Consider the following 26354-nt stretch of genomic DNA (forward strand, 5'->3'; position numbering starts at 1 on the left):
GTGCACACAATACCTACTTTGATTATCTTTGACTGCAAAACCAGAGCTGTTTGTGGCCTCCTCATTCAAATAGTAGAAGAAATGATGGTCCTCCACAGAATTGTCTTTGTCCACTGCACTGATGGTCTGAATAACCTAAAAGCAAACAATATGCTTAGCACCAAATATTATTGGCTGCCTTTGAAAGCAATGCAACAAAATTGCGTGCAAGACATTCCATTCAATTAGTAAGGTTGAAATCCCCCTGCCTTGTCTCTGAAGGGCAGGAAATGTACTAGCTGCAGCAGCAAATACACATCACTTAACACAAGCCTGTTGATCTTGTTGATTTTCTAATGTCCTACAATTATGCCACTTGATTTTGTATTGATTGGGAGGAGATAAGCACTAAAGTCGTGGGCTAATGCAAATGGCTTCTGGAATTGAAAATGCAAAGGTTAAATAAAGTTTCCATAAGGGGGAAAAAAAAGAATAATGTATAAAGTATTCTGCCCTTCCTTTGTTCTCCAAGGTGAAAAGTATATCATTCTATATTTGAACACATCCTTCAATACAAAAACCTATTTCCTTCCAGCCCACAAACATCATAGGCATCACTCAAGTGATGTATTATAGTTGCCGTGACCGCAAGATTGTGACAAGTTCATGTGCTGAATTGTTGATTCTTTGAGATAGTAACAGATTGATTATGGGAACACTTGGTTGTGTTTTCAAAGAAACAAAATAGCCTAAATTTCCAAACCTATTGAACCAGATTGTCATTTGCAGGAAAACAGAGTCAAAATTAGCGTCTTTGCATTCAGAAATCATTGATTCCATCACCTCAAATAAACAAGCCATGTTGCAGTTGTTATAATGAACACTTGCTCTGCTTGCTAAGAGTAAATATTTGTTACCATTATCGGTTGATACCATTGGGCAAATCGTACATTATCAGTGACAACATTTTTTATCTTGCTATTTCAGCTCCACATTATCTTGCCATTTCAATGCACTACCAGTTCATTTCTTTCATTAAGAGGGTAAGTCTTCTAAAATGCTCTTTAATGGCTAATTGGGGCTTAAAAACCCAGCCTTGCCAAGTGCAGGGTCAGAGAAGCCAACAGACAGCCACAGAAATTACTTTGTGATTATGGCACAACCATAGTTCAATGCAATGATGGGCTAATAGAGTTTTTTAAAGAAATGATTTTTAAATGTTTATTTTCATTGATAACAGCCTGATTCTATCATCTGCTGGTTTAGTTCTTAGGATGAGATGCAAGCTTCTGCATCAACCTGACATAAAAACAAACTGTTTCACATTACACCTATGACACCCTAAGTTACTGATCTAATCATAACAGGATTGCAACACCAGGTCCTCTAACTCTAGCTACTACAAGTCGTCAGCTGTCTCTTCAAGCAGTAGCAGCAGCTCCTTGTAATGACTTTACATTAGATACAACTCCATGGTGGCAGAATACTCATGGACAGATTGGGTAGGCAAACTCCCCTTGCTCCCTCTTCCCCTTCAGAAACAATAGTGGGTGTGGTTTAAGAATGGACCATCTGTCAGTGTCATCCACCCCACCCAGTTTCTCATTTTTCAAGGCTCAGGTTAAGTGTTCTGCATCAGTTTGCATTAAAAAAAAAAAATCCTCTTGAAAATTCACCAGCAGTTTAATGCAATTTTTTCCTGTGCACAGTTCTGTAAGCAATTTTGCCGACAAATACATTTTTACAAGCAATTTCCTCTAACATGCATGGTATTTTCTGTAATATATGGGGTTTTGTGAACAATTTCCCCTGAATATTTGCATTTTTGTACGCATTTATTTGGTTAGAGAATTGTCTCACAAGATTCAGAGGAGTGTAAATTTAAAACAATTAATGATCTCCCACATCGTTTCTACTTTGGTCCGAAACTACCTGATAGACAGCAGTTCACTAGTTAAACCATCATCTCCTTTAAAAAGAAAAAGAAAAGAGTGCATTAATTGTTTCTGGATCAGGGTCTAATATGACTTCATGCTTTATGTTAAAACAAAGGTAACATAGTTGGATATTACTTTAGAAAGCTTGCATGGGTTGGTTTATTGATTGTGCTGAAATCTAATTGCCAAGAATTGTGTCATATCAAGGCTCATTAATCTGAAAACTGTAACAATCTACAAGTCAGTGGGGAAGACTACTAACTGGGGAACTTGCCTGGTCATTGTTTAAAAATGAAATTGGTAAAAATCCAGGCTTTAGAGAAGGGTCAGCCCTAGCATTAGACATAGTGAAGCAACTGCTTTAGGCAGCTGCATTGGATATCATGATTATATTTGTACTGCCATAGAGGATGGGGAGCTTTCAGCGTAACTTGACTGGCCTTGGGTATTCTGCATGTTGACTCGGGGGTGAGGACTTTAATGCTCAACCTAAGGCAGCAACAAAGTGCCTTAGGTCAGCCTTTGAGTGGAAGCAGCTCTACCTCCTAAAAACCTTGAAAGCAAACTGAATCTTTACAGCTTGAAGTCTGCCTGATACAACCAGAAGGGCTTGAAATTATTGTGGCAGGGGATGGAGGAAATGGTCAACTACAGTTTCTTTCAGTTTCATATTTTTCCAGTCTTGGGATCATTTGGCATCCAGTCTTGCCACATTTATGCAGCCAGGCATAATGTATTTCTTTTTTAAAAGGAGTCTTCATAAAAAAAAATTGCCAGCATTTTAGTGTGCATTTCTAATATGCACATTTTATCATGCAGTATATATTTTCCAGAAATATATGCTATTTTGAGCACAGTATATATGTATGTCTGCGCATATTTCCTAGTTGAAAAAGATCATCACAAAATTCAAAGAACTGCACATTTCAAAGTTGTGCTTTGGTTCGCATATTGTTTCAGCAAGTGCAAATAAGGCACGTCTGTGTTAAAATGCAAACTCACTGAATCTTTTCCCCATCAAAACTTGTAGCTAATTTGGCCTTCACTTCAGATGAATAATCCAATTTCTTCCCCATTGCATCCTTAACACTATTAACCTTCTCTACCAGTTGGAAGGGAAGGAGAGAAGAGTATATAAACTTCGTGGGTATTGAGAGAAAAAGTATTCTCCAACCTTGCACATATATTTTTCAGTGGGTGATCCTCTCACCTTTCATTTCGCACTTTCTTTCTCAGCATCAGAGCCAAAGGTAAAGATAAAATCAGTAGCTACAACAGAAAATGAATTTCCAAACTGGGAAGCTGTGCACTACTGCAACAGGAACTTGAACCCTTCTTCGGCATTATGTCATCTCATTGGAAGGCAAAAATTGCAGGAGAGGTTTCTGTGGGCAAGTGTGGTGCATGTGCCCCTTGTCTTCATCCTTGCATGGTCAAGCTGAATAGCTGTAGAGGGCTTTGACTTCTTATTCCTTCTGTCTCTCCCAGGGTCTGTTTTGCTGATTAGTCAGTGGCTGATTTTCACTGAAAAAAGCCCTGTTCATCTGAGCTGTCTCCTTTTCATTAGTATTACATGGGAGCTTCAAACACACTTCATTTTTCTTTTCAAGGATGGTTAGTGATGTTCAAGGATTTCATTTGACTTGAAGATTTTTACTTGATTCACATCTCAGGCTCAAACTGCCGTTTTCTTGCACTTCAAATTTTGCATTATACTTCACAGCTCAAAGAACATACCAAAATGTGTACAGAATATATACTTTAGGTTGAAACACAAACAAAATGCACACAGAAACTGATATACTCTGAAACAATACATTCATGGTTTGTTTTTGTATTTTAATGGATGGGACAGAAATATTAACATGACATGTGAAACTGACACAAATCAGAAACAGAATGATCTATCCATCTCTTTTAATCACTCCCACAAAAGAACTTCTTTGAGTACAAGATGGCTGCCAATATATTGTCACAAACAACTATCAGACGCCATCCTGTGGCCCCGGGGTTCCACCAATCAGATTATTGTAGCATGTCCCTCAGACCTCGTGGGGGCCCGGACTATATGTTGCCATGACTATGACCCACTTTTCTGGCAAAAAACCTTATTGAGATCAACCCCCACATTGCCCAAATGTTATTTGGGGGGGGGGTGCCTCATACAATCATGCTGCTTCCTTTGCATTTTTCGTGTTGACAGATATTATTTCTCTCATAAGGTGGGGGGTAGGGGGCTGAGGTAAGTGTGCCATTCCTGTCAGCCCTGGAGAGTGTGTGTGCATGCATGGGTGAAGAGAAAAGCCATTGGCCACGCGAAGTCAGGCTGGTGCCGCTCAAGCTAAAACGTTCTTTTCCCCAGGTGAGGGAAGACAAGGTGGTGGCTATTTACCTTTCCATGGTTTGCATCATGTAGCTAACGAGCAGCCTCTCCAGCAGAGCGCAGAATTGCTTTGGAGTGCAGCCGCCCAGGCGCTCACCGCTTCCTCCAGTGGGGAGCACTGCCGCTACAGACACTGGTGGGCATTGCTCCTGAGGTGCCTCCGAGCCACTGCCACCACAACTACCCTTTCTTAGGTCAGTCACCGGCAGCTCCATGGTGGAAATCCGAACTGTGGCTCCTTTCCCCTCTTCCCCACCCTCCACCCCGGAAGAAAAGATTGCTGCGCGCACACGATAGACAGAGAAGGGACTTGTCTTGAGCAGCTGCCCGTCTCACTTTTGACCCCCGAGCCTGGCTGAGTCACAAAAACCATCATGCATGTGCACTATGCAGGCTGCCTGGATCTAGAAGGCAATTGGGCTGATCCGACCCGCGGGGCTTAGTTTGCCAATCCATGCTTTAGATGAATACAGCTCCCACACCCTTTGGGGAACCTGTTAAGCAGGCTTCCTCAAACTTGTCCCTCCAGGTGTTTTGAGACTACAGTTCCCATCATTCCTAACCACTGGTCCTGCTAGCTAGGGATCATGGGAGTTGTAGGCCAAAAACATATGGGGGGCTGAGTTTGAGGAAGCCTGCTGTTAAAGGTTCTCAGAATTGGAGGAGTCTTCTGTGTGAATCTCTGTAGGGTCCTTTCCTCACTAAACCTAAATGCACAGCCACTGGGGGCATGGCCAGAAGGTACATTCACACTGGGGGCAGGGTAGGTGAGGAAGCTTGGCCCGAAGCCATAGGACTCCATTTGCCCCTCACATATTCAAATGAGCACCCTCCTTAAATGGCTTGCTATCTTCTGGCAAATCCTATCAAGTCTTAGTGAAGCCAGTTGCGATGTGTAGATCTTCCGATAGCCAAAGATGCAACATCCACACACAAGAGAGTCATATTAGCATGTCTGGGGGAAATTCCAAACTTTGCAGAAAAACAACAGCAAAACACTAAGGTGTGTAGGAGGGGGAATCCCCAAAAGGGGAAGAACCGTGGAATGGCAAAAATGGTTGTGACATCCCCTACAGTGACCAAACTGGTTACCCTCCCCTAAATCTATCCCTGCTCTGAATAATAGCACTTAAGTCTGCAGCATTTTGTTTCATGTTCCACTTGTTCATATGGACTCTTGTTTGTTTGATAAAATGTTATCTTCATTCTCATCTTCCTACATAAAAACAGGTAGGAATTTCACAATTAGGGATCAAATTTGTCATGGTCTAGAAGGGCATGTAAATAAAACAACTGGTCTCTGCTGACATTTTCCAACACTTTTCACTTATTGTTTCTTTTTTTCTTGATCCACTACATATAGATTATCAATATTGTTTTAATTTATACAGAATGCCTCCCTAGTTTTATATTTTTTTAAAAAATGTTTGAATTATATTCAAGCTGTTATTTTTCCTGGTATTTGCAACATTATCTCTCTTTTATAGAGAACTAATGTCAAGTAAGTAGCTTTCACTTTGACTGTAATTGCTGACTATTTTATTTTATGCTAAGTGCTGGGTAAATATGTATTGCCTTGCTATCTCTGTTTCAAAGTGCAAAATACACATTCATCCACTTTACGAGCTAATAAGTAAATGGTCAAGTAAATTGCTGCATCAAAGTCAATTCGCAGATGATACGCAAATTGCAGGTATTTGTGCCAGAATAAATATGTATTAGAGAGGACAGTATTATTTCAGAAAGATACAAGTAAACATAGTATCTCACCCTCAGCAAAAAATATTATTCTTCCTTCATGCAAAGCAACTGTAATGTCCACAAGATAGCAGGGATACACTACTATTATTGTTATTATTTTCTTTTGTTGGTTATTAAAAGAATTATTGAGTAGCCACTCATTTTAATGATTCTTCTGTACTACTTCTAAAGGTTTTTTTTTTTTAAAGGTTTGTGTACTGATATGCACCACCCTGATATCTTTTGAGAGGATAATATATAAATGCTTTTATAAAAAACCATTTTCATGGATTTCATGCTCTCCAAGGGTGTGTGAACACTGAATACTGTCTTCAAGCTGAGTTTTTTAAAAATACACTGTACATAAAAGTTCAAGATCTGAAATAGCAGTAAGAATTATTAAAATACAGCAGCAGATAAACCAGTTATTAGATGAAACAACTACAAAATCATCCCAATGCAAACTGATCTTTTAAAAAAGTCTTTACGAAAACCGTAAAAGGCGATGGAAAGAGTGGAGGGCACTCTGGCAAAACAGAGCCACCACGAAGAAGGCTTGATCCATGTTACTTATGAACTGAATCATTTTCACTAGTAAACTGGCAACATATGGTGATAAACAAGTTCGGTCAGGTACATATGGATGTAATGCAGTTCTTCCAATAATGACCGCTCTCCACATCAAACGGAGGGTGCGCAGTACCCCCGATCCTACGTGACTCCTGGCAGAGCACTCCTGGACCACCTCCCCAAGTCACGAACCTTGAGGTTCCTGCCAAACCTCAGTTCAAATAACCAATCACAACTTGGGAGGTGGAGCCAGGGGAGTGGACCAAGTAAGGGTAGGATCCCCTCTTTAAGCATAAAAGAGGGAGCTCTCAGTCAGCTCCAGAGCTTCACCTGCCCTATCCTCCCTTCGTTTAGACCTTTTATTGCAGGTTGGCTTCTTCTTTACAGGTATGTTGGTGCTGCTGCAGTCTTACGATGGTTGCTGTTAAAGGACCAGGAAGGAATTTCCCCTGCATTGGCAGGTTTCGCCTTCCCCATAGCAAAATGTCACAACTTTGGCGGTTTTAGGCCTTGGCCGGAATCCTTTAATCTATCTTCCCTAAATGGGTTGTGGGGGGGGGGTGAAGTGGTGAAACACCCCCCCCCCCGCTGCAGCGATCCCAGGGTTCCCCATTAAAGGGGTTGTGTTGAGGGGAGGCACTGGCCATATGCTGAACGGTTGTCAGTGCACTCCCCTGTGTTGAGGTGAAATGGGGGGGTGGGCTCTCTGCTTAAACATATGTCTTGCAAAGCCAGCCCAATCCCCAGACAGATTGGTTAACCCTGATGTGCCCCAGATCCCCGGACGGAGACTGGGAGGGATACACACCAGTGCCAAAGCCAAGGTCTTTCTACATCTGAAAGTTTTATAAAGTTGTGGACAATTTTAATCCCGTAACACGTTGTCATGAGTCATTATTCCACCCAGGTGTCGCATGGGGTCAGGGGGTCTGAGCCTGCACACACAAACTGCTTACAAACCATTGGGGGCTTTAAAGAGCAATAACATAATGCTTAAATTGGCCCTGAAATCAAACAGTTATAAAATGTGACTGGTAACAGCAACAGCCACAGCAGCAGCAGCAGCAGCAGCAACAACAACAACAACAACAACAACAACAACAACAACAACAACAACAACAACAGTGTAATAGGATCAAGATGGCACAAGCAATGCAAAGCAGATGTCCCTAAAAATGTTCTTGTTTTGCACTCTAAACCAACTGAAGTTTCCAGGTGTCCCTCATGTTTCTTTTTCAGCTTGAAAGCCATGGTTTGAGGACCAATGCCCCACATAATCTGTGTTCCTTTTTTATTGGCTAATCAAAACATTCACCTCAGCATTCCACTTTGCAGCTTATTTGCTGCCCATATCTTTTTTTCCCCTTTCTATTTCATTCCAGTGCAAGTAATACAAGCCATCTGGGATCATGTATTGAATGCCAAAATACCGTACTAGGCAGCCAACCTTTTTGGGTTATTGTCTGACATCCCTAAGGGCAAACAAAGGTCATTTAAGCAATGCTCACTGTACAAATCATTTGCACAGTCCTAAACAATCAGGGATCACAAACTATCAGGGATCAAAAAGGAAACTTTTTTTTTTATCCTGAACAAATGATGAAAGTGTATTACTTCTTCCAATTCTAGCAAAGTTGTGTGTGTGTGTGTGAGAGAGAGAGAGAGAGAGAGAGAGACTCCTTTCTCGCTCAGCCCTACATATAATACACAATAACAAATGTTGCTCAGCTTGCTTACTTACTTGTCTACAAATACATTTGAAGCAGAACGTTTCAATCTTCTTTAGGTCAGAACCAGGTTGTGGTAATTCTGACTGAGTCAGATTAATTCTGCTGTAGCATCTAAGATAAATTTGGTCCCCTTTTATATTGCTGGATATATTGCCACCATTCTGGCACCCTTGTTTGGAAGTAAGCACAACTAAAAGCAATCGGATTTATTTGCAAACTGACAACTGCTCTGTCCTGAACGTTTATGCTTTACTGCAGCAAGTCTTATCCCGGAATCGACTAGAGAGCCAAAGACATGTGTCTCCAAATAACAGCAGACTCAAATCTACCTTGATCATGTTAAAGGAAAGGGCAAGTGATAATTTAGTCCACCCCAAAGTCATTTTTACCCTAGCTCTGGTCAGATATGAGACATTTTACTAGAAAAAAAGTAACCTGGGAAAGGAAAGTACATAGCAAAATGGTGTGTTTTGTGTGCATGTTCCTTCACTCTGTCTCACCCATTTCTCTGCTTGGTACTTTAAATCACACACTCCGCCACTTAAGGCAGATCCAAGTTTGTGACCCCTGCATGTAGTTTGAACCTTAGGAGCAGTTTATAAGCGATAAATACTCTACAGGTTGTTTGGATGTGAATTGAAAGTTCTGCTGCACAAGGACTTGGGAAAGACATTCTGTCAGCCTAAACCCTGCATCTATCAAATGAGAATCTTAGCAACCAGCATAATTTATAAAATGGGAGTCTTACATGTGTGTGTTGTGTAGGTGAATGGCATAATTACTTTGCACTTTAAGAACTATAGAAATGACAGGGAATAATAAATCAGTTAAAGTACAGTGCGGAGCTAATTAAAAAAGATCTTTGTTTTGTCAGGTTTTAATCTGATCATATTGCCCAGGCTTTTATAGTTTGCTCTGAGAGCTGAAGAGAGGCAGTGTAAATTCATGTAAATGTAACACACAATTTACTGGTATTATTCTGTTACATCTGATGGCTATCAAAGGATTAGACTTTCATTTTATTGAGTTCCTTTCATGCACATCCTGTTTTGAAGTGTTTTACAGACCAATGAATCCAACTCTAGGAGTGCACTGGACTTGGTTTGTGTAAGAAAAAGTCAGCTATTGTGTAGCTGATGCCTGGGTTTGTGGAAGGTGTAGAGCACTGACATGAAAAGTATAATGGAAATCTATTTAAAGTGTCTGGTAAGCATGATGGATAGAGTTATGGAAAAATCAATCTCCTTTTACATTTAGTTTTTATTACCAAGTTATGTTTTCATATGATAGTCCCAAGGACTTACATATAGAGAGAGACCCATTTCCAGAGGGTAAATCAAAAAGTTCAAGAGCACCCAAAAGTCACAATAAAGGCAAAAAGAGGATGCAATCACTTTACTAAATGCAGCTTTCCCCCCAGAATCTTGATAAATACTAAACAAAATTTCTATGGAAGTGATTTTTATTGGGAATCTTACGAATGGACTCTCCTACATTGGATTGAACAGTTGTAAGCCACATTAGCATAGAATCTCTTTTTACTTTTAAGGTACTGTAAGTTGGATCCTCCTAACAGAGGGTCCATGTTGTGCTCGGCCCTGAAACTCTTCCCTAACCGGCTTGCCCCGCTCCAAGCCGGTGGTGCCACAGTTATGCCAATGGCCTTTAGCCAATCAGCAGCGTTGCAAGGTTGGGGGTTGGGGGTATCTATTTGGCAGCATGACGTAGGGACCTCCTTTTGCTTCGCGCTGCTGAACACCCGCCCACCCACCCGTTAATTAGGTTGTGTTTGGCCTTGCTTTGGACTTCGGTTGGTCACCTGTTTTGGGAATGGGGGCCAGGTAGGATTTTTTTCCCAATGTGGTGGATTGGCTGTGGCCACTTGGTTTTTGCCTACCTCTTTGCAATCGTCACAACTTTGTAAGATTTGGCGGTTAGGCATTGGTTTAGGGGAATGTGGGGAGGGGAGGTGCCGCCGTCACCTGCCCCTCCAATGAACAGGGTATTCCATTAAAGGAATCTGGGGGTCTGGATCTCGTCCGAAGCCCAGAGAGGGGCTAGGGCCATGTCAGGACCCCCGGGACCCTAGGGGTGAGCACCAGTCAATATACACTGACGGAGATCCTTCTGCTAGTTGTTTACCCTTCCAGACTTCCTGCAGGGTGGGGCAGGAGCCAGATATAGTTTGATACCAATGCCTAAGCCAATACCAGTCACACTTGTGTGTTTTAATAAAGTTGTGGCCAAAATTTGCCCATTAACATTTAAACTAAATTCTGTCTCCACTGTGTCTTTATTTCCATTTGGGGTGGGTTTGGGGGCTCGAAGCACAACTATGTAGAGGGCTTTATGAAATCTTAGCCCTGGTTCATATATTTGGTCAGGCTGAGATATTGTTGGAGAAATATCAGTAGATGCTGTTTCATTAGGTAGGGCAACCAGGGCTTAATATGATCAAACTAAATTTCCAGAACTTCCCGACTCAACCAGACATCCACTGAATCTTAACCCTGCTTATCCCAGGAAATTTTCACTATACAACTGCTCATTTAGGTGCTAAGTATTGATGAAATGACAATGTTTTAAGTCTCTACGGTTTCTCTGCAAAGAAGAAGGAAAGAAGAAGAACCAGAACAGGTGGAGGTTACACAACTTTTTTTCCCAGCATAGAACAATTCTGAAAAATATATATGACATTTTTCCGTTTGGTTAGGTGTTGCCTATTTATAAACAAGCAATGCTTAAGTGTCTGGAATATATTTGCAAGGGAGGAAGCTGAGGACCTGGTTATGCCCCTGTGACCTCTCACTTGCTACACCACATGACCTCTTAGAAGTCCCAACAGGTCTAGTGCACATCAGTTGCCACTGGGCGTGAATCTATCCCCTTCACTAGGGAATTAGTCTTCAGTGTGAAACAAACCCTCTATATGAGCACACAACCTATGAAGGCCCAGTTCACATTATTTCTCCTCTTCAGAAATTGGTCAGGAAGAGCATACATGAAATGGGACATGCTCCTGGCTGTTCATAAAGTCCAATTTCACATTATTTAGACACTAGGAGAGGATTTGCTTGAAAGAAACTGGCACAGTGACTGAAAATATATGTGCTACCCTTTTAAAAGGGAGAACGCTAGACAGTCTAAAACCTGCAGTTTTCTGGCCCACCTGCTGCGTGTCTGGCAATGTTGATGTATTGTGTGGTGACCTTGGCATTTATGATTCACCTGAATAGCATTGTTATTGGTTTCTAGGGCCTCCACAATTCTTGTTTTCATCACGATGGCACTCATATGATGTTTGTGCCCTTATAGAGTGATCAATACACATTCCCTGCTCATTGTACATCAGCTTTCAATACCATGGGTTATTATGAGATGCTGGTGATGTTTCTGTGGAAGCTAACAGGGATTTGAGAGATCTTATCATGTCCCTCTTTGCAGACAAGATAAACATGAGGCTGCTAAGTGGTATGTCTTTAATCTACTGCTCTTACTTCTTTCTTTAAAAAGTCTGACCCAGATGTAGTCTGGATACAGTTGGTGAGCCAATAGGAGCTGGAGTACAGGATTAGTACACAGGACATTACCGGGTATATGTTTAAATCAAAATATTTATATACCATGTTTCATTAAAGAATCCCAAGGTGGCATGAACCAGGATTACCGTAACAAAAGGAGGTAAATAACTGGTATAGAATGATCATAAAAGTGACTGGCTCATCTTAGAAGTTTAAACCACTGAATAGTGGACTTTCCCCCCAGGATTCCAGTCAAAATAGAAGGGTTAAACCTCCCCTTTCTATGTACTGTGGTCTCAATCCTGATTCCAATTCCAATTAAAAAAACCCCCAGACATTCCTGCAAGCCACCCCTTTAACATCCTGTGTAGCTAGTCCTAAGTTTGAGTGAATCATAAGCAGGAGATATACAGAAGATAGGAGGATTCAAGTTAGTGATTAGATTCAACCTCCTCTAGATATCTGGTGAGTAGTCTAGGGTACTCTTGGATTCAGTGACAGTAATTGGAATGGTAGCCGGTGATGGTGGACGTGAACTATTCTCATCAACTGTATCTGATTAAAATGAGCTATGACATTATATTTCAGTTTCACAGCTGATGAATGTCAACCACAACTTTGAACCTGCACAGTAATATTGTGCTTGCAGGAGAGAATACGAGAGGAGGGAGGCAGACAGACACACAGAAAGAAAAGGACTACAGCTCTTATTAACAACACAAACAAGCATTATGGAAACCTGGCACTGAGAGGACAGGGAATGAAGCAGGTAGAAGGCAAGAAGACAATGCAGATCAATTACAGAGTCAGTTGTTTCTGTTTTTGTCTCATTTCACAGTTTTACCAGTTCCATTTCTTCTTCAAAATTTGCATACCTGCCCCAATATATAAGTTCCAGTTTCAACAGTGGACAATGAAACACCTGTCCAGAGCAATGACCCATCTAAAGGGATGCCAAGCACTGATGAAAAACCCAGGATCATATGACTGATTTTTTTCCCTCATGGCCATGCAAAGAAGCAGTCAACAAACACCCACAGTGCTAACAAAAGTGAAAGAGAAAGCAATGCAGATGAGGAGATGCAACAAGATTGAGGTCAAAGCAAGGCTTCACTCTCCATTTACCTCCTGTGGAGGACTGGAAAGGAGAAGTACTCCAATGATATGAACCACTAAAATCAGCTGCCACTGAAAGAAATCATTCATCCCAGAGTACCTGTCCAAATAAGAAAATCTTACACGATTCCAGGCAGCCAAGAAAGGATGAGCACTGGCAGATCTCAGCAGGGAGGAAAAGAGATCAACAAGACTTTTTCATCTTACCTGTCCAGAACCTGCATTCTCACACACATATGTCTCATAGTAATCCGAAAATTCTGGCGCATGTTCGTTAACATCACGAACATGTATATAAACATTCACTTTCGATATTTGTTTTGGGTTCACTGAAGCAAAGGAAACAAAAGTAAGTATAAATAAAAGGCAAAATTGGCAGCTCATAGTCTATTGTGCGACCCTATAGTATGATATATAATTTTGTCATTAAAATGCTTTGTTCAGCTCTAGAAGACGTGACTATTGTAAAAAAGAGAACACCTCTCCTGTGAGACACACTGTGCCTTTGATTTCAGCAACAAATCGTATGACTGTTACATATTATTATATGTCACAATGAAATAAAAAATAATAATAATAGTCATTTGGCATAACATTATCCACTGTGCTGATACAGTGTTTTCAATAGGGGTAACCGCTTAGCATTCCATGACTACCTGTGACTGAGTCACATACAGTACAACATTCTAGAGCATGTGACGAGTTCATTTAGGCAAGTTCCTCCTTTGATCAGCGCAAGCGGCAAATTATCTATTTGAAAGAGCCACGAAAGAATAAACACCCCAAACAAATATTCCCTGATGTGACTTAAGACAAATGTTGTAGGTAAGTGAACTGAGTAAGCAATAACTGAGATATGGACAAATGTGAAAGAAAATAACTGAAAACCAGAACCACTGGTTTCTAGCAATTCTTTTACAGAAGATATGATAATTTTAAATGCTTTTGAACAAATGAATCTTTTGCTTAAGACAGGTATGACAGAGTATTCGCAGTCCCACACTTAAATAAGCTTAATTTTCAAGAAGTACTTGATAAAGCCATTTTTTGTCTTTACTTGTACAAGTAAATGAAATCTAAAATTCTCTCCATTGGCTATCTTCAACAGTTTTATTTATTCATGGGATTTTCTTAGTCTTTGGATATTGTTCCACAAGTCAACATATCATTGCTTAGAAAAAGCAGAAAAGGTTAATTTCCCCTTATGTTGAAAAGAGGAAAGGGATTGCAGGAACTGGTTGTAAAACTTGGACATATTGACAAGGTCTGTCATGCCAATGGAAATCTGCTATAATGAATAAATGAATAAAATTTATAATGAATAAAATTAAAAGCAAAAATAAAGCCCATATTTTGAATAAAGGCCTTTGTGACATTTTGTCACAACAAATAATGCCAAATAGTTCTGTTTTGTTGTTTTGAACAAAATGTTTTAGGCTCTTTTATCATAACACCTGCTGTTCCAAAGAGGAATTTTCTTCTTCTCCCCAATTAGCTGTGCCAGTGTTTGATAACAACTAACGTGACTTGCTTTTAAGAAATGAGGGTAGGATTACAGAAATTAATTCAATATTTTTTGAAAAACCTCTGGAGAACAAAAAATTCAAACTAGATTTTCTATCTTATGTAATGCATTTTTTTTATATTGACCAAATTAATATGGCAACTATCACTTCCCAGCTGAACAACAAAATAAAAGCTAGCATACAGGTACAGAACTTCTTTCTGGATAGTTTAGATAGTTTCAGACAACCAGGCTTTTCCCGGTAATCTGTAGCTTTCCTGGTCAGCAAGGGATGAAAATTGTATGCACGCTGCACAACCAATTTTTCTAATATCCTAAGTCTGCCACAGGTATTGGGAAACTGTACTTATTAAAGATGTCTGCAACTAATGGGGCAATCCTGTATCAAGATCCTCTGGGATGAGCAGTTTAGCATGCAGTGGTTCAGCTACAGTTAAGTCCCCAACCCTGGTTTAGCCAAAGATACACCACTGTAACTTGCTCATTCTATTCAGGACTCAGGAAGTCCCCCAACAGGGATGTTCCAGGGGCATGGTGGGGTGGGACCAGAAAGGGAGGATTTAGGCTGCAACCTAAGCCCATTCAGCTCAGTCACAAGACCCAGCAACCCAGCTGGAAGTCTCTCACCTCTGCTAGGCTTAGGCAGAGCAGCAGCAGCAGCCCCACTGCCGAATGGGGTCTGGATCTGGTGTAAATTTATGCCAGCTTAATTTATGCTGGCTTGCTTTTCTTGTGCATAGGTTTGCTCCCTAAATCTATTCTGATTTTCAGTGCCTATAAATTATTGCATACAGCAATCTGAGATTTTCTAAAATTTGAATTTTGTGAGAATTTGCGATTTCAGAAAAAAGATGAGAGATATGTAGAGACAGATAACAGACTACTGAATACTACATTTGGGATATTGCACAAAGAAGATCTCTTTATTGTCATTCTGTGTTGTTGTTTTAAAGGAAACAGAACAAAAGTGAAAATTTCACATGATATGTTGGAATGTTGCAAGGTGGAAGGGGAAAAATGAGCTATATTATTTTGAGTTAAACTGAACTCAGTTTAAAATCTATTAGGATTCTATTTAAAAAAATCTGTATAGTTTTTCCATGCTGTAAGTAATTTTTATTTTGGTATAATTTAATTTGTGTGTGCATTATCCTTTATAATGAAAAGCCCACAGCTCATCTTTTTGACAAGACAATCTCAAGTTATCTGAAATTGTTCCCTTGTGGTTTTCATTTACTCTTTTTATTGCTAGGCACTAAGTTTCTGGCACACTGTTCCAGATTTACATTTTTGATTTTTTGGAATTACCTCCCTAAGGCAAGGTGACCTGTAAGTGAGAGCACAAACGAGGCAATTTGCATTTGATTTTGAGACAAAACTGACAGGTGATATCTATATAAGGTATGCTTTCCTGATTTAATTGCAACTGTATGGAAGTCTAGCTGATTAAAGCCCTGCTTTCACAATTAATTTGAGACACAGGTTTCTGACTGGTGTTAAATTAAACCCTGGCTAATTTCATACCAGTCAAAAAATCTGCTGTGAAATTAACTGGGGTCTAATTTAACATAAGATCTTGTACCAGGAGAGCAGTTTTATATGCTTTGGTGTAACTTAAAACTGTTTTAGTTTCCATAATTTTCTTTTTAAAAAATGGTATAATATTTTATGAGAACCCAAGACTTGGGAGATCAAACATTATTTGGCTTCCAACTCATCATTTTAGCAATGCTACATAATGTTAGCTAGCAATGGTGAAATAATGAAAAAGTAGCTTATTTCCTCAGTTCAGAAAGAAGAGATATACTGAAGATAATTGCAAGGAATTCATGCCATCGCTCAAGCATAGGGTTCCTTAAAGTCTTACTCACTTGATTCTGTGGCTGAGACGGTTATGTTGTGCCAAGCCGCTATCTCTCGGTCCAGAGGTTTGGTCATACTGATTGTTCCATTGTGTGCATTGATGCTGAAAAATCCCTTTAAATGCTTGCTGTGGACAATAGAATACCTGCACATCAAAGTAGGGAAGAGGGAGATGGAGACTTTCTTAAGAACTGAAGAAAAATGGTACTTCTGAAACAAGGCTATATAAGCTATTGTCAGTGAAGAAAGGAGAGTGGTGTAGATATGAATATGGATGTGTTCTCCAGCTGCTCAGAAATCATGAAAAATGTACACTGATAAACATTTAAAATTCACTGCTACCAAGATCAAAGCGCTTCTTTCTATGAAACTAAATATGCCTCAGACCTTTATTAATGTGAACCAAATCTAAAATGCATTATTCATTCTCATTGCGCAGGCAGACTCACAGCAGGTGAGTGACTCAATTCAAAAGAAACAGCGAAGTGCCACTTGTGAAATGAGTAACACTGGCAACTTAGTTGGGATATAACCGTACATTTATTTCATCATGGTTGGCTTGATGCAGTGTCAAAGAAGCAGAGCAAAAGAGGAAGAGCTGAAAAGAGCCCCTTTGATAGTATGTATCCCACTTCCATAAAATAAAAAGAAAAGGTCAGAAAATGGTGTTGCCGGGAAGTGGGGGGGAAAGACCTTTGGGCTTGCTTTTCACAAACTGTTTTGTAAGGCAGAATAAGGTTTTCCTACTTAAAAGACCTCCTTCTTAGCTTCCCTACAGTCTTCCAGCACCTCCTCCTAAAAAACAAAAAACTGGATATTTTATAGATGGAATTTTTATATTTTTTTTAATATATACTTATTCTGTACCCTTGGAAAGGGGGCACTCAAAGATCATTTTTAAAAAAATGGCTTACTTTAAAGCAGGCGTCACCAAACATGGGGTCATTTGACATTTTGAGAAAATGCTGTTGTTTGCAGAGAGGTGCAAAGCGTAACACAAAATGGCTGCCATGTGGATATGGCATAATGCTTGCCACAACTAAAACAACAGAAAAAAAAATGGAACAAGACCATAAAATGGTGTGGGCATGCACCTCATCAATGAAGAAAAGGTACCTACACCAGCCACCACAATCCATCTCAGTCACTGAGATAAATTATTGGGACTTCTCCTCTGTTCAGATGACATGTTCATTGGCACAGAGGCTGGGCCAGTGCAAATAGGAACTGAGCAGGACTGGCAAATCTCATATGTTGTGGATTTTTGAGGAAATCTTTACTGAGATCTTTTGCAGATACTATTGGAAATACTGACAGGTCCCATGACATGGACTCCTATAATGAGATTTTGCAGAGTGCATGAGATCTCATGAATTTTTGGTGAGATCTTTTCAAAATCAGTGCTGCTGCTGGTGCTTCTCTGCTAGTGGGGTGGGCAGGGCAGCAGCAGGGCAGCACTTCCCATTTTACCTAAATTGGATGGCAAAATGGGATGTGCCACTCCTGATTAGATAACCCATTAAAAGCAGCTACTACTGAAAGAAATCATACATCCCAGAATACCTGTCCAAATAAGTAATTTTTATCAGATTTGTGGCAGCCAAGAAAACATGAAAAGTAACTCTGTTTCAAAATGTTTGTATTGTTTAATAAGCCCATTTTCTTTCCCAGGATTCACTTCACAAACTATAAATTGCAGTTATATGTATAAATCAGCACTTATTTCCAAACAGCAAATGTGCAACTAAACACTGAATGTGCAAAGTCTGGATATGCACACAGAGGTCTTCCTATTGCAAGGCTTTGCCATTGTATTTAAGGGAAACAAAGCTCCATAAATGCACCGTTTTAAACACAAACAGGAGAGCCTCAACTGAATTAATGGGGAAGTGCCATACACCTCTCAGACAGAACATACAGGTCTAGATTTGAGCTGTTGTCTTCAGTGTTATTCAATAATCTATGACAATCTCAGCTGTAGAAGGATCTCTTGAAGCTGCACCTGATTGAACTGTTGACACTGTCTGGATCTCTGGAACTCACAACTCCTACAAATGAATCATTCAGATCCCCTTCATCAATCTCCATCACAAATTCATCTAACGTGAAAATGGGAGGCTCATCAACATCCTTCACTCTGATCCTAAGTGAAGCTGTGTCTTCAAATGGCCCATCTTTCAGGAAGCGCTCATCTATGTGCCTGTTGACACCTTTCACTTTCATATTATATATGCTTTGATTCTCATAATCCAATATCTGTATGTAAGAAAAGGAAGGGAGGGAAGTAGAATATTTTCCATTCAGCATTAGGAAACCAATAATAAGTGTAGAATTAAAGACAATAAACATATTAATGGTTCATCTTTGCCTTGCCTCTCTTTGCTTTTACTATTAAGTTTACTCCTTTAGTTCCTAGTGTTTTTCATGATCAGCCATTGGGCTGGAGCCTGGCTTTAGGAGTCTGCTCCTCCCCTGAGCTCTTCCTCTTGGCATTTTGCTGTATGCTCCCTCCCTATATGCAGAGTGGGCTTTGGCTAGGTGCCTTTTAGAAGAAGCTGAGCAGGATTTTTTTAATGGGGGGGGGGTCCTTCATTGCCCATTAAGGTACCTCCTTGTTTGCCTACTCCACACTGGGAACAATTTGGCTGGCATTCTGGGGAGTAACATAGATTAGCTGCTCATGGGGCATGTGAGGAAGCTGTGGGGAAAAACCTTAGGTATATCGAGGCATTACCAGGTTAAGGGCCCACTTTAGGGATCCACCAGTGTTTTAGGTGTGGTGGCATTGGGGAGGTGCCCTGTATACCTGACATACATATTATGGATGGACACTGGGCAACAGGGCCTGGGTACGCATGGTGAGCTCATACTCAAGGCTCACCCAGCAAAAAAGGGCATTGTTTCCTCCTCCATCCTTTGCTGGGGAACCACAACCTGCAGCTGTATCACATGCCCAGGGGTCTGGAGGGATGCTTCCCTACCATAGACAAAATTCTCAGCTGACCACAGTTTCTGAATGTGGTTAATTTGATTTGTCATTCCTGCAAGGTATTGTATTAATTAAAATGCCACTGTCCCATGTTTGGTCTCATGAATTTGTGTGGGTCTAGGGCCATACTTTTCTGCATGCAGCCAATCTATCCTGGATCATGTCGGAGTTTGGCATACGTCTGAGAGAAGATTTTCTTCTTCAAAACAACAGCCCTTTATATTGCATTGATATTTTATCACAACCAACAACACAAGGCTATAACAAGCAAACATACTTAATCTTGTCTGTTTCAATGATTTCTGTGATATTTCTTTGTCAAGTAATGGCTGACATCTCACCTTGTTTAATATGACAGTTCCTTCTTGAGTCTCATTGTTAGTAACGATGCGAACAATGTGAGGAGTGTCTCCTTCTATTACATAGTCCATGGCAGCATTCTCTCCCAGGTCACTGTCATCTGCCTTGATTTTGCCTAGGATGCTGCCCACAGGTGCTGCCTCAGATGCATACATTTCATAACGCTCTTAAAGAAACAACCAAATATCAGAGAAAGTTGCCAACACAATCTTGATCACCGACATAACAACTAAATGTAGACCACTTTTTATTCTGAAAATTGCCCAGTTACACAAGATGTATGGCTTGGGGGTGGGGGAGCTTATGTCATAAGCTCATTTTCTTTTGTTAAGCTTGGCAGCCTTGACTTGGATCATCCATTCATGAGTTTCAACATTCATGAGCCAATTCAACATTCCAGTTGTTTATAAGTTCACTTGCTTGCTTGTGTGCAATACAAAAACTCAATTGAACAATGAGATATCAATTGTCCAACAACCAATTTCAAAGAGGGGAGATGAAAAATACAACTAATTGTGACTGAAACATCCAAGACTGACTTCATTTTTAAGGGAGACTGGAAATATGTATGATGCTTTGCAACACAATACCTCAATATATTTCATTAGCTAAGCATCCAGAAACTGTCCCTAAGCAGTTGTGGGTTGTTTCGTATTGAAAGCAATACATTCTACATCCTCTAACGATGTGTTCTTGTGTAAACTCTACAGGAAAACACTGGGGGAGGTCATTAGGTCACTTTATGATGCTCATGTCTAGAATATTTTTTCTTGTGCTTTCCTTGCACAGTAGCAACCTAGTACCCACTAAAATTAAAGTTTTCCCCTAAAGCAATGGGGATTTCAAACATTCCACCTTCTGAGGCTCATTCCAGATCACTTTGTCTTTTGAGGAACCTGTGGAGAAGGTTTGAAGGAAATGTCATTACATGTGTACACAATTCACTGTACTGATCAGGACTGCTGGACCTCACCATTGCTCTACTTGAACTGAAAGTGCACCCAAAATTATACTCAGCACCACCCTGCACATGAGAAAAGTGTTTGCAGCATTGTAGGAGAGGAGAGAAAATTGCAGGCTGTCTGTCTTTTAGGGAAACACATTTGCCATGACTGGTTTTTTTTTAACTGAGGAACACCTGATAAGCTTTTAGAGAATCCAAGTAGTGAAAACCACTACCATAAATTACAGATTTTCTGTTATTAAAAATCCAAGGTGTACTATGCCTTGCCTGCTAGATTGCACTGAGATGTGTTGGTCCCAAGTTACTCAGTTTATATTTATCACTTAATTAGTTGGTCCTCAGAGGATTTTTGTCCTTAGCAAAACCTCATTTTATCCTTGTTGGTATAACAACAGTAGTTACAAAAATATAGGCTGCTATCCCCAAGGGAGGTGGAAATTGTATTAGGTGTTCAAAGGAAGAGTTTGTTTCTATTTTAAATATCTGTATAGAAAGTGATAAGGCTAAGACAAAATGGCAGGGAACATGTTTTGTGTGAGTTTTACCTCCTCTAAAAAGAGATGCTCCCTCTTTCAGCAATGGGAAATACCATTACGGGGGAAAAATATTTGTAGCATGGTTCCCTCTCTAACACCCATTCAAGATAAAAGCGATGCTCCTGGACCTTATTCTGAATTGCCTTTGTAATGCAGTAAAACCTAAGCGGCTCTGTGGTATTTTTACATAATCAAATGTATTAGGCAATCCCTGGTTTGTTAGGATCATACAGGGAAGGGGAAGACATAGTGGAGAGGTACATGGCACTAAAGCAACAGTGAAGAGAAATATTTTTTCAGGATTCTCCATGTACACTCTAAACATTTTCACAGGGTGACTATTGGGAGAACTGTTTGTTCAAATGAAGAAGCTGCTTGCATTGGTGATGGACATGCAACTAAAGAAGAAACAGTTGCAGTTTTCTGACTGTGTTTTCTTTACAGGTTGCTCTATGCTTTTATTTTTTATAGCTATTTAAATATAGTGACTAGGGACGCGGGTGGCGCTGTGGGTTAAAGCCTCAGCGCCTAGGGCTTGCCGATCAAGAGGTCGGCGGTTCGAATCCCCGCGGCGGGGTGCGCTCCCGTTGTTCGGTCCCAGCGCCTGCCAACCTAGCAGTTCGAAAGCACTCTCGGGTGCAAGTAGATAAATAGGGACCGCTTACTAGCGGGAAGGTAAACGGCGTTTCCGTGGCTCGCCAGAGCAGCGATGTCACGCTGGCCACGTGACCCGGAAGTGTCTTCGGACAGCGCTGGCCCTCGGCCTCTTTGAGTGAGATGGGCGCACAACCCTAGAGTCTGTCAAGACTGGCCCGTACGGGCAGGGGTACCTTTACCTTTACCTTAAACATAGTGACTACTTCTATGTTACCAAGACAAAATTGTCAGTACAAATTTAAAGTAGTGAGAAAAGACTGAATTTGTAGCAGTAGTAGAGTTCTAGATGCCTCAGTTAAGAATTCACAGAAGTACATTTCTCAAAGTTCCTTTATCTAAATTATAAACGTTCCAACGAAATGGCTTGTGGTGACACACTGGGTTTACCTTCCTTTGGCATTAATTATACTATCAATGCAATGTTTCTTTGAATGGGTTATAAAGAGACAATGACATTTAATCAAGGAACATATGCAATATAAATGCATTAATTTTTAAGTTTTGTATAAAAGTATTTCACATATAACGTATGTTTTATTTATCAGAATTAGTTGGTCTGAATTTGCTCCCAACATTTTTTAAAAAATGAACCAGGAGACATTTTACTCACTCTGCTGAAATCGAGGAGGATTGTCATTAACATCAGAGAGGTTGATAGTTACAGTTGTGGTAGCTGTAGGGACACCTGCTTCACCAACTCTGGCTTGAATGACAACAAAGCACTGATCCTGTGTTTCTCTGTCCATTGGGTAAGCCGTTCTTACTACCCCTGCAAAATATACAATATTTACAGCACAGTTAGATGTCAATGAGACCTGCAGCCTGGCAAGCATGTACAGCGCTGGAGTCTTAAAAGTTCAAACTATTTTTCCCACACCAACACATTAGAGTATTTTATCATACCATTGTCCCAGTCTAGAAAGGACACTTTGTATGCACAGAGGGTTTACATGATTGGATAGCCTCTGGCTCTGCCTTTGCATGGACTGAAAGAAAAGGAAGCGTACAGGACGGTATTCTGTTTTGAAATCTGCAGGTACTGTACTGTGACCTGTAAGGTAGGGCTAAGGAACTTGTGACACCCCCCCCCCCCTGAGATTATTGAACTACAACTCCCATCATCCCCGAACACATAGACTTGTGTTGATGGGACCTGGAATCCAATAACATCTGGAGGACCACAAGTTCCCCTTCCCTGTTCTAAGAGCCCAGTTGCCTGTTTGGGAAAGACAGTCACTCTCTACCTCCAGCTGGTGAGAAGTGCAGTCAAAGCAATCTGGTTCAGTATCTGGTGATTTAGAAGCTGTGCACCACACACAGCTGGGTACATTTTTAAGAGCAATTCATATATGGAAGCTGATGTGGGTTGGAAATGACCACAACTTTACTTGTTACAGCTGGGATCACTGGGTGGGCTGCTCCTATGGGCCCTATAAACAAACACACAAAGTCCCAGAATGGAGGAACCAGTATGAAGAAGAAGAAGAAGAGGAAGAAGAGGAAGAAGAAGAAGAAGAAGAAGAAGAAGAAGAAGAAGAAGAAGAAGAAGAAGAGTCATCCTTCCTCCCACCTTCATTTTCATCAATGGAGCATGGGAGCGGGGGCCACCATGGGGAAAAGGCAGCATCTTCCTGCAGCTCCATTATGTGCATTTAATCTTAGATGAAATCTGGATCCAACCCAGTTCTTTTAATTTAATTATAATACAGATATAACATCAAAGGGAGATTATTGGCTATACAGGTTTTTCACACCCATGTCGTGCATTACTGATACTCAAGGGTCTTATATCCATAACCAGCAATACCTGTTGTTGGCTCCACAGAAAAATAGGGTTGTTCAGAAGGGATACTGTAAAGCAGGCGGGCACCTGTTGGAGCTGTAGCTGTAACCTGAATCACCGAAGTACCTGTGGAAGGTTTGAGTGAAAGGCACAGTTCTTATGGGAACATATACTATAGCTAACCATGTAAAAAAAAGTTACTCATTGTTTGTTAATGTTTCTATATGTATATAGACATATAGGCAACATAAAGATACTTTCTTTTCAAGATCCTGTTAGGGAAAGTGAGGGTTAGGGTTAGGGTTAGTTTACATGATTTATTCCATAAATAAATAAATAAATAAATAAATAAATAAATAAATACCATATTCCTTTGAAGTGCGGATGAAATCCTCTTTTGTGTGTGACCCTTTATTTACCGAAGTATAGTGGATCTCTTTACAGACACCCAGCTTTTGGAATTATTTACCTGAAAAGCTGCCTGTCTCATTTTTTATGAGATTGCGAAGCCTAGCAGAATCTAAATCTTGTCCTCCTTTTTACTGAATTTCACTGTGAATGCCTCCCATATCACTGCAAGGACAGCTACTTTTGGATTACATTTTGCCCATGGTAACAATGTGTAAACTAACCATTTTATGTATTGCATTTTTAGATTTCTACTATGGCCTTTAGACAAAATGGAAATAAAACTCAACTGACAGCATAATCCTATGCATTTCTGTGGAATTTAAGTAACGTAAGTAACAATGTAATCCAGACCCATGATCTGGTTGGATTAGAGTTTTGATCTTGGGCTTTCCTGGTTGAGCCTTGCCTCAGCCAGGGCTCAGCAGCTTTAAGACCCTCACAAAATATACATCTCAAAAGCCAGTCTATAGACGCACATCCACCAAAAGCTGTGTAATGAAGATGTACCTGTTTGGGAAGGCAGTTCCACATTATAGGGGCTGCCACAGGAAATGCCCTCCCCAGGGCCACCCCCCAAGCATCTGAGGGTGGTTGGACAGTACTCCCTATGCTAGGCTTCCTCAAACTCAGCCCTCCAGATGCTTTTAGCCTACGACTCCCATGATTCCTACCTAGCAGGACCAGTGGTCCGGGATGATGGGAATTGTAGTCTTAAAACATCTGGAGGGCCGAGTTTGAGGAAGCCTGCCTATGCTGATCTGAACACCAAGGGGTCTGTAGGGAATGACATGGTCTTCAGCTATTCAGGGCCTGAGTCATTTAGGGCTTTAAAAACTAATTTGAGCACCTTAAATTCAGTCCAGAAATGAACTGGCAACCAGTGCAGTTGTTTTTAATTGGCCATACTTTTAAAACAGGAGTATGGGGCCTGTGGCGCTCTAGATGTTGCTCAGCTACAACTCCCATCATTCCTGGCCTTTGACTATGCTGGCTGTTGTTGCTGGAGCTGAAGTCCAGTAACATATTGAGAGCCACAGTTCCTCCATTCCTGTTTTACACTTTTTCGCACACCTGTGTACATATGCGAGATGCTCTCTTAATTTTCCACTGGCTACAGGTTTAAGAGATAAGAAAGGACTTCATATTAAAAAAACACACAAAAAAACCACCAAACCAGGAGCACTGCATCAGTCCTTAATTTAATGCCTGTGGTGCGGCTTAAAAGAAATAAACTCAAAACAAGCAATGCAGGCAAGACACACAACAGGATTCTGATAGCTTTTTATATCCTTGAGGTTGGTAATGAGCATTTTCCACTGAATAACAGATAGTGCAATCCATCTAGAGAAGACAATTTTGTCTCTGGTTGGGAGCTGGCTATATCCTAGATTTAAATCTGACACCATCCCCAGGGGCCTTTCATAAGATTATACCCATGAAGGAAATATTCGTCAGAGCTTCTCATTTTATAATGCAGTGTTTATGTCTAACTCATTTCTTTCCTAACTCCTAAATACAAATACAAATCGACCTCTCTTGGGGCACGCAAGACCTCCAGCCACTTTCTATCATAGAATCACATTATCACATCTTATCCCAAGACATTCCACTACAACGACATGTTTCTCTGATAAATTAGTCAGCAGCACCCTGAGGACTTTTAGATGCCTATATAAAGCTGTAACATTATCTGTAAATATGTTGATAGGGAATCTGGCTGCTTTAGTGGCATCAAAAGAAATGTCCCAAACTAATGGCTTTTGTGTTGTATCTCACCTGCAAACTTATTTGTATACTATTACTTAAGAAAGCAGCATAAAGTATTAAATTTATCTGCTTGGAAGTTTCTTTGGGACCACATCATTTAAGTCAATTATGTCTACCCTGTGGGTCTTCAGAGGTTGTTGGATTACAACTTTCATCATCACTGACCAATGGCCATGAGAGTTGGGGCTGATAGGAACTGGAGTCCATTAACTTCAGGAAGGCTGCAGTTTCCCCATCGCTATTATATTTTGGCTGTGACTTGGTTTGAGTAAAAAGGAAGTCACTACTAAGAAGATAATCCTTAGGTAATACCCACTACTATAATCTTATTATTGTGTGGCTTCAATCATGTGATTTTTTTGAATGGCCCATGAGGCACTGAATAGCTCATGAGGCTAGACATATGGCACATAATTTGGATTGCTACGTACATATGTTTATATGCTCCTGAGGTAATACGAGAAGAACAACTCTGAAATCTGCATTCAATAACCAGATGGATATTCAGCTTTTTGCAGACTCA

The 26354-nt window shown here is 40.5% G+C and overlaps 1 protein-coding gene across 4 annotated transcripts in view; it reads right to left on the reverse strand.

Annotated features, from left to right (window-relative positions):
• The window catches only part of LOC310681948 (cadherin-19-like), a 74906-nt gene that overhangs the window by 13411 nt on the left and 35141 nt on the right, over positions 1–26354 (reverse strand). For all 4 annotated transcript variants that reach the window (XM_083450143.1, XM_083450140.1, XM_083450142.1 and 1 more), the window contains 7 exons: positions 23678–23779; positions 22481–22639; positions 19695–19879; positions 18367–18620; positions 16373–16509; positions 13184–13305; positions 18–135 (listed from right to left, as the gene is read on the reverse strand). In XM_083450143.1, coding sequence (XP_083306269.1) covers positions 18–135; positions 13184–13305; positions 16373–16509; positions 18367–18620; positions 19695–19879; positions 22481–22639; positions 23678–23779 — 1077 coding nt within the window. The remainder of the gene's footprint in view (positions 1–17; positions 136–13183; positions 13306–16372; positions 16510–18366; positions 18621–19694; positions 19880–22480; positions 22640–23677; positions 23780–26354) is intronic.

The sequence above is a fragment of the Podarcis tiliguerta genome, assembly GCF_965153285.1.
Source record: "Podarcis tiliguerta genome assembly, chromosome: 7".
NCBI classification, from domain to species: Eukaryota; Metazoa; Chordata; class Lepidosauria; order Squamata; family Lacertidae; genus Podarcis; species Podarcis tiliguerta.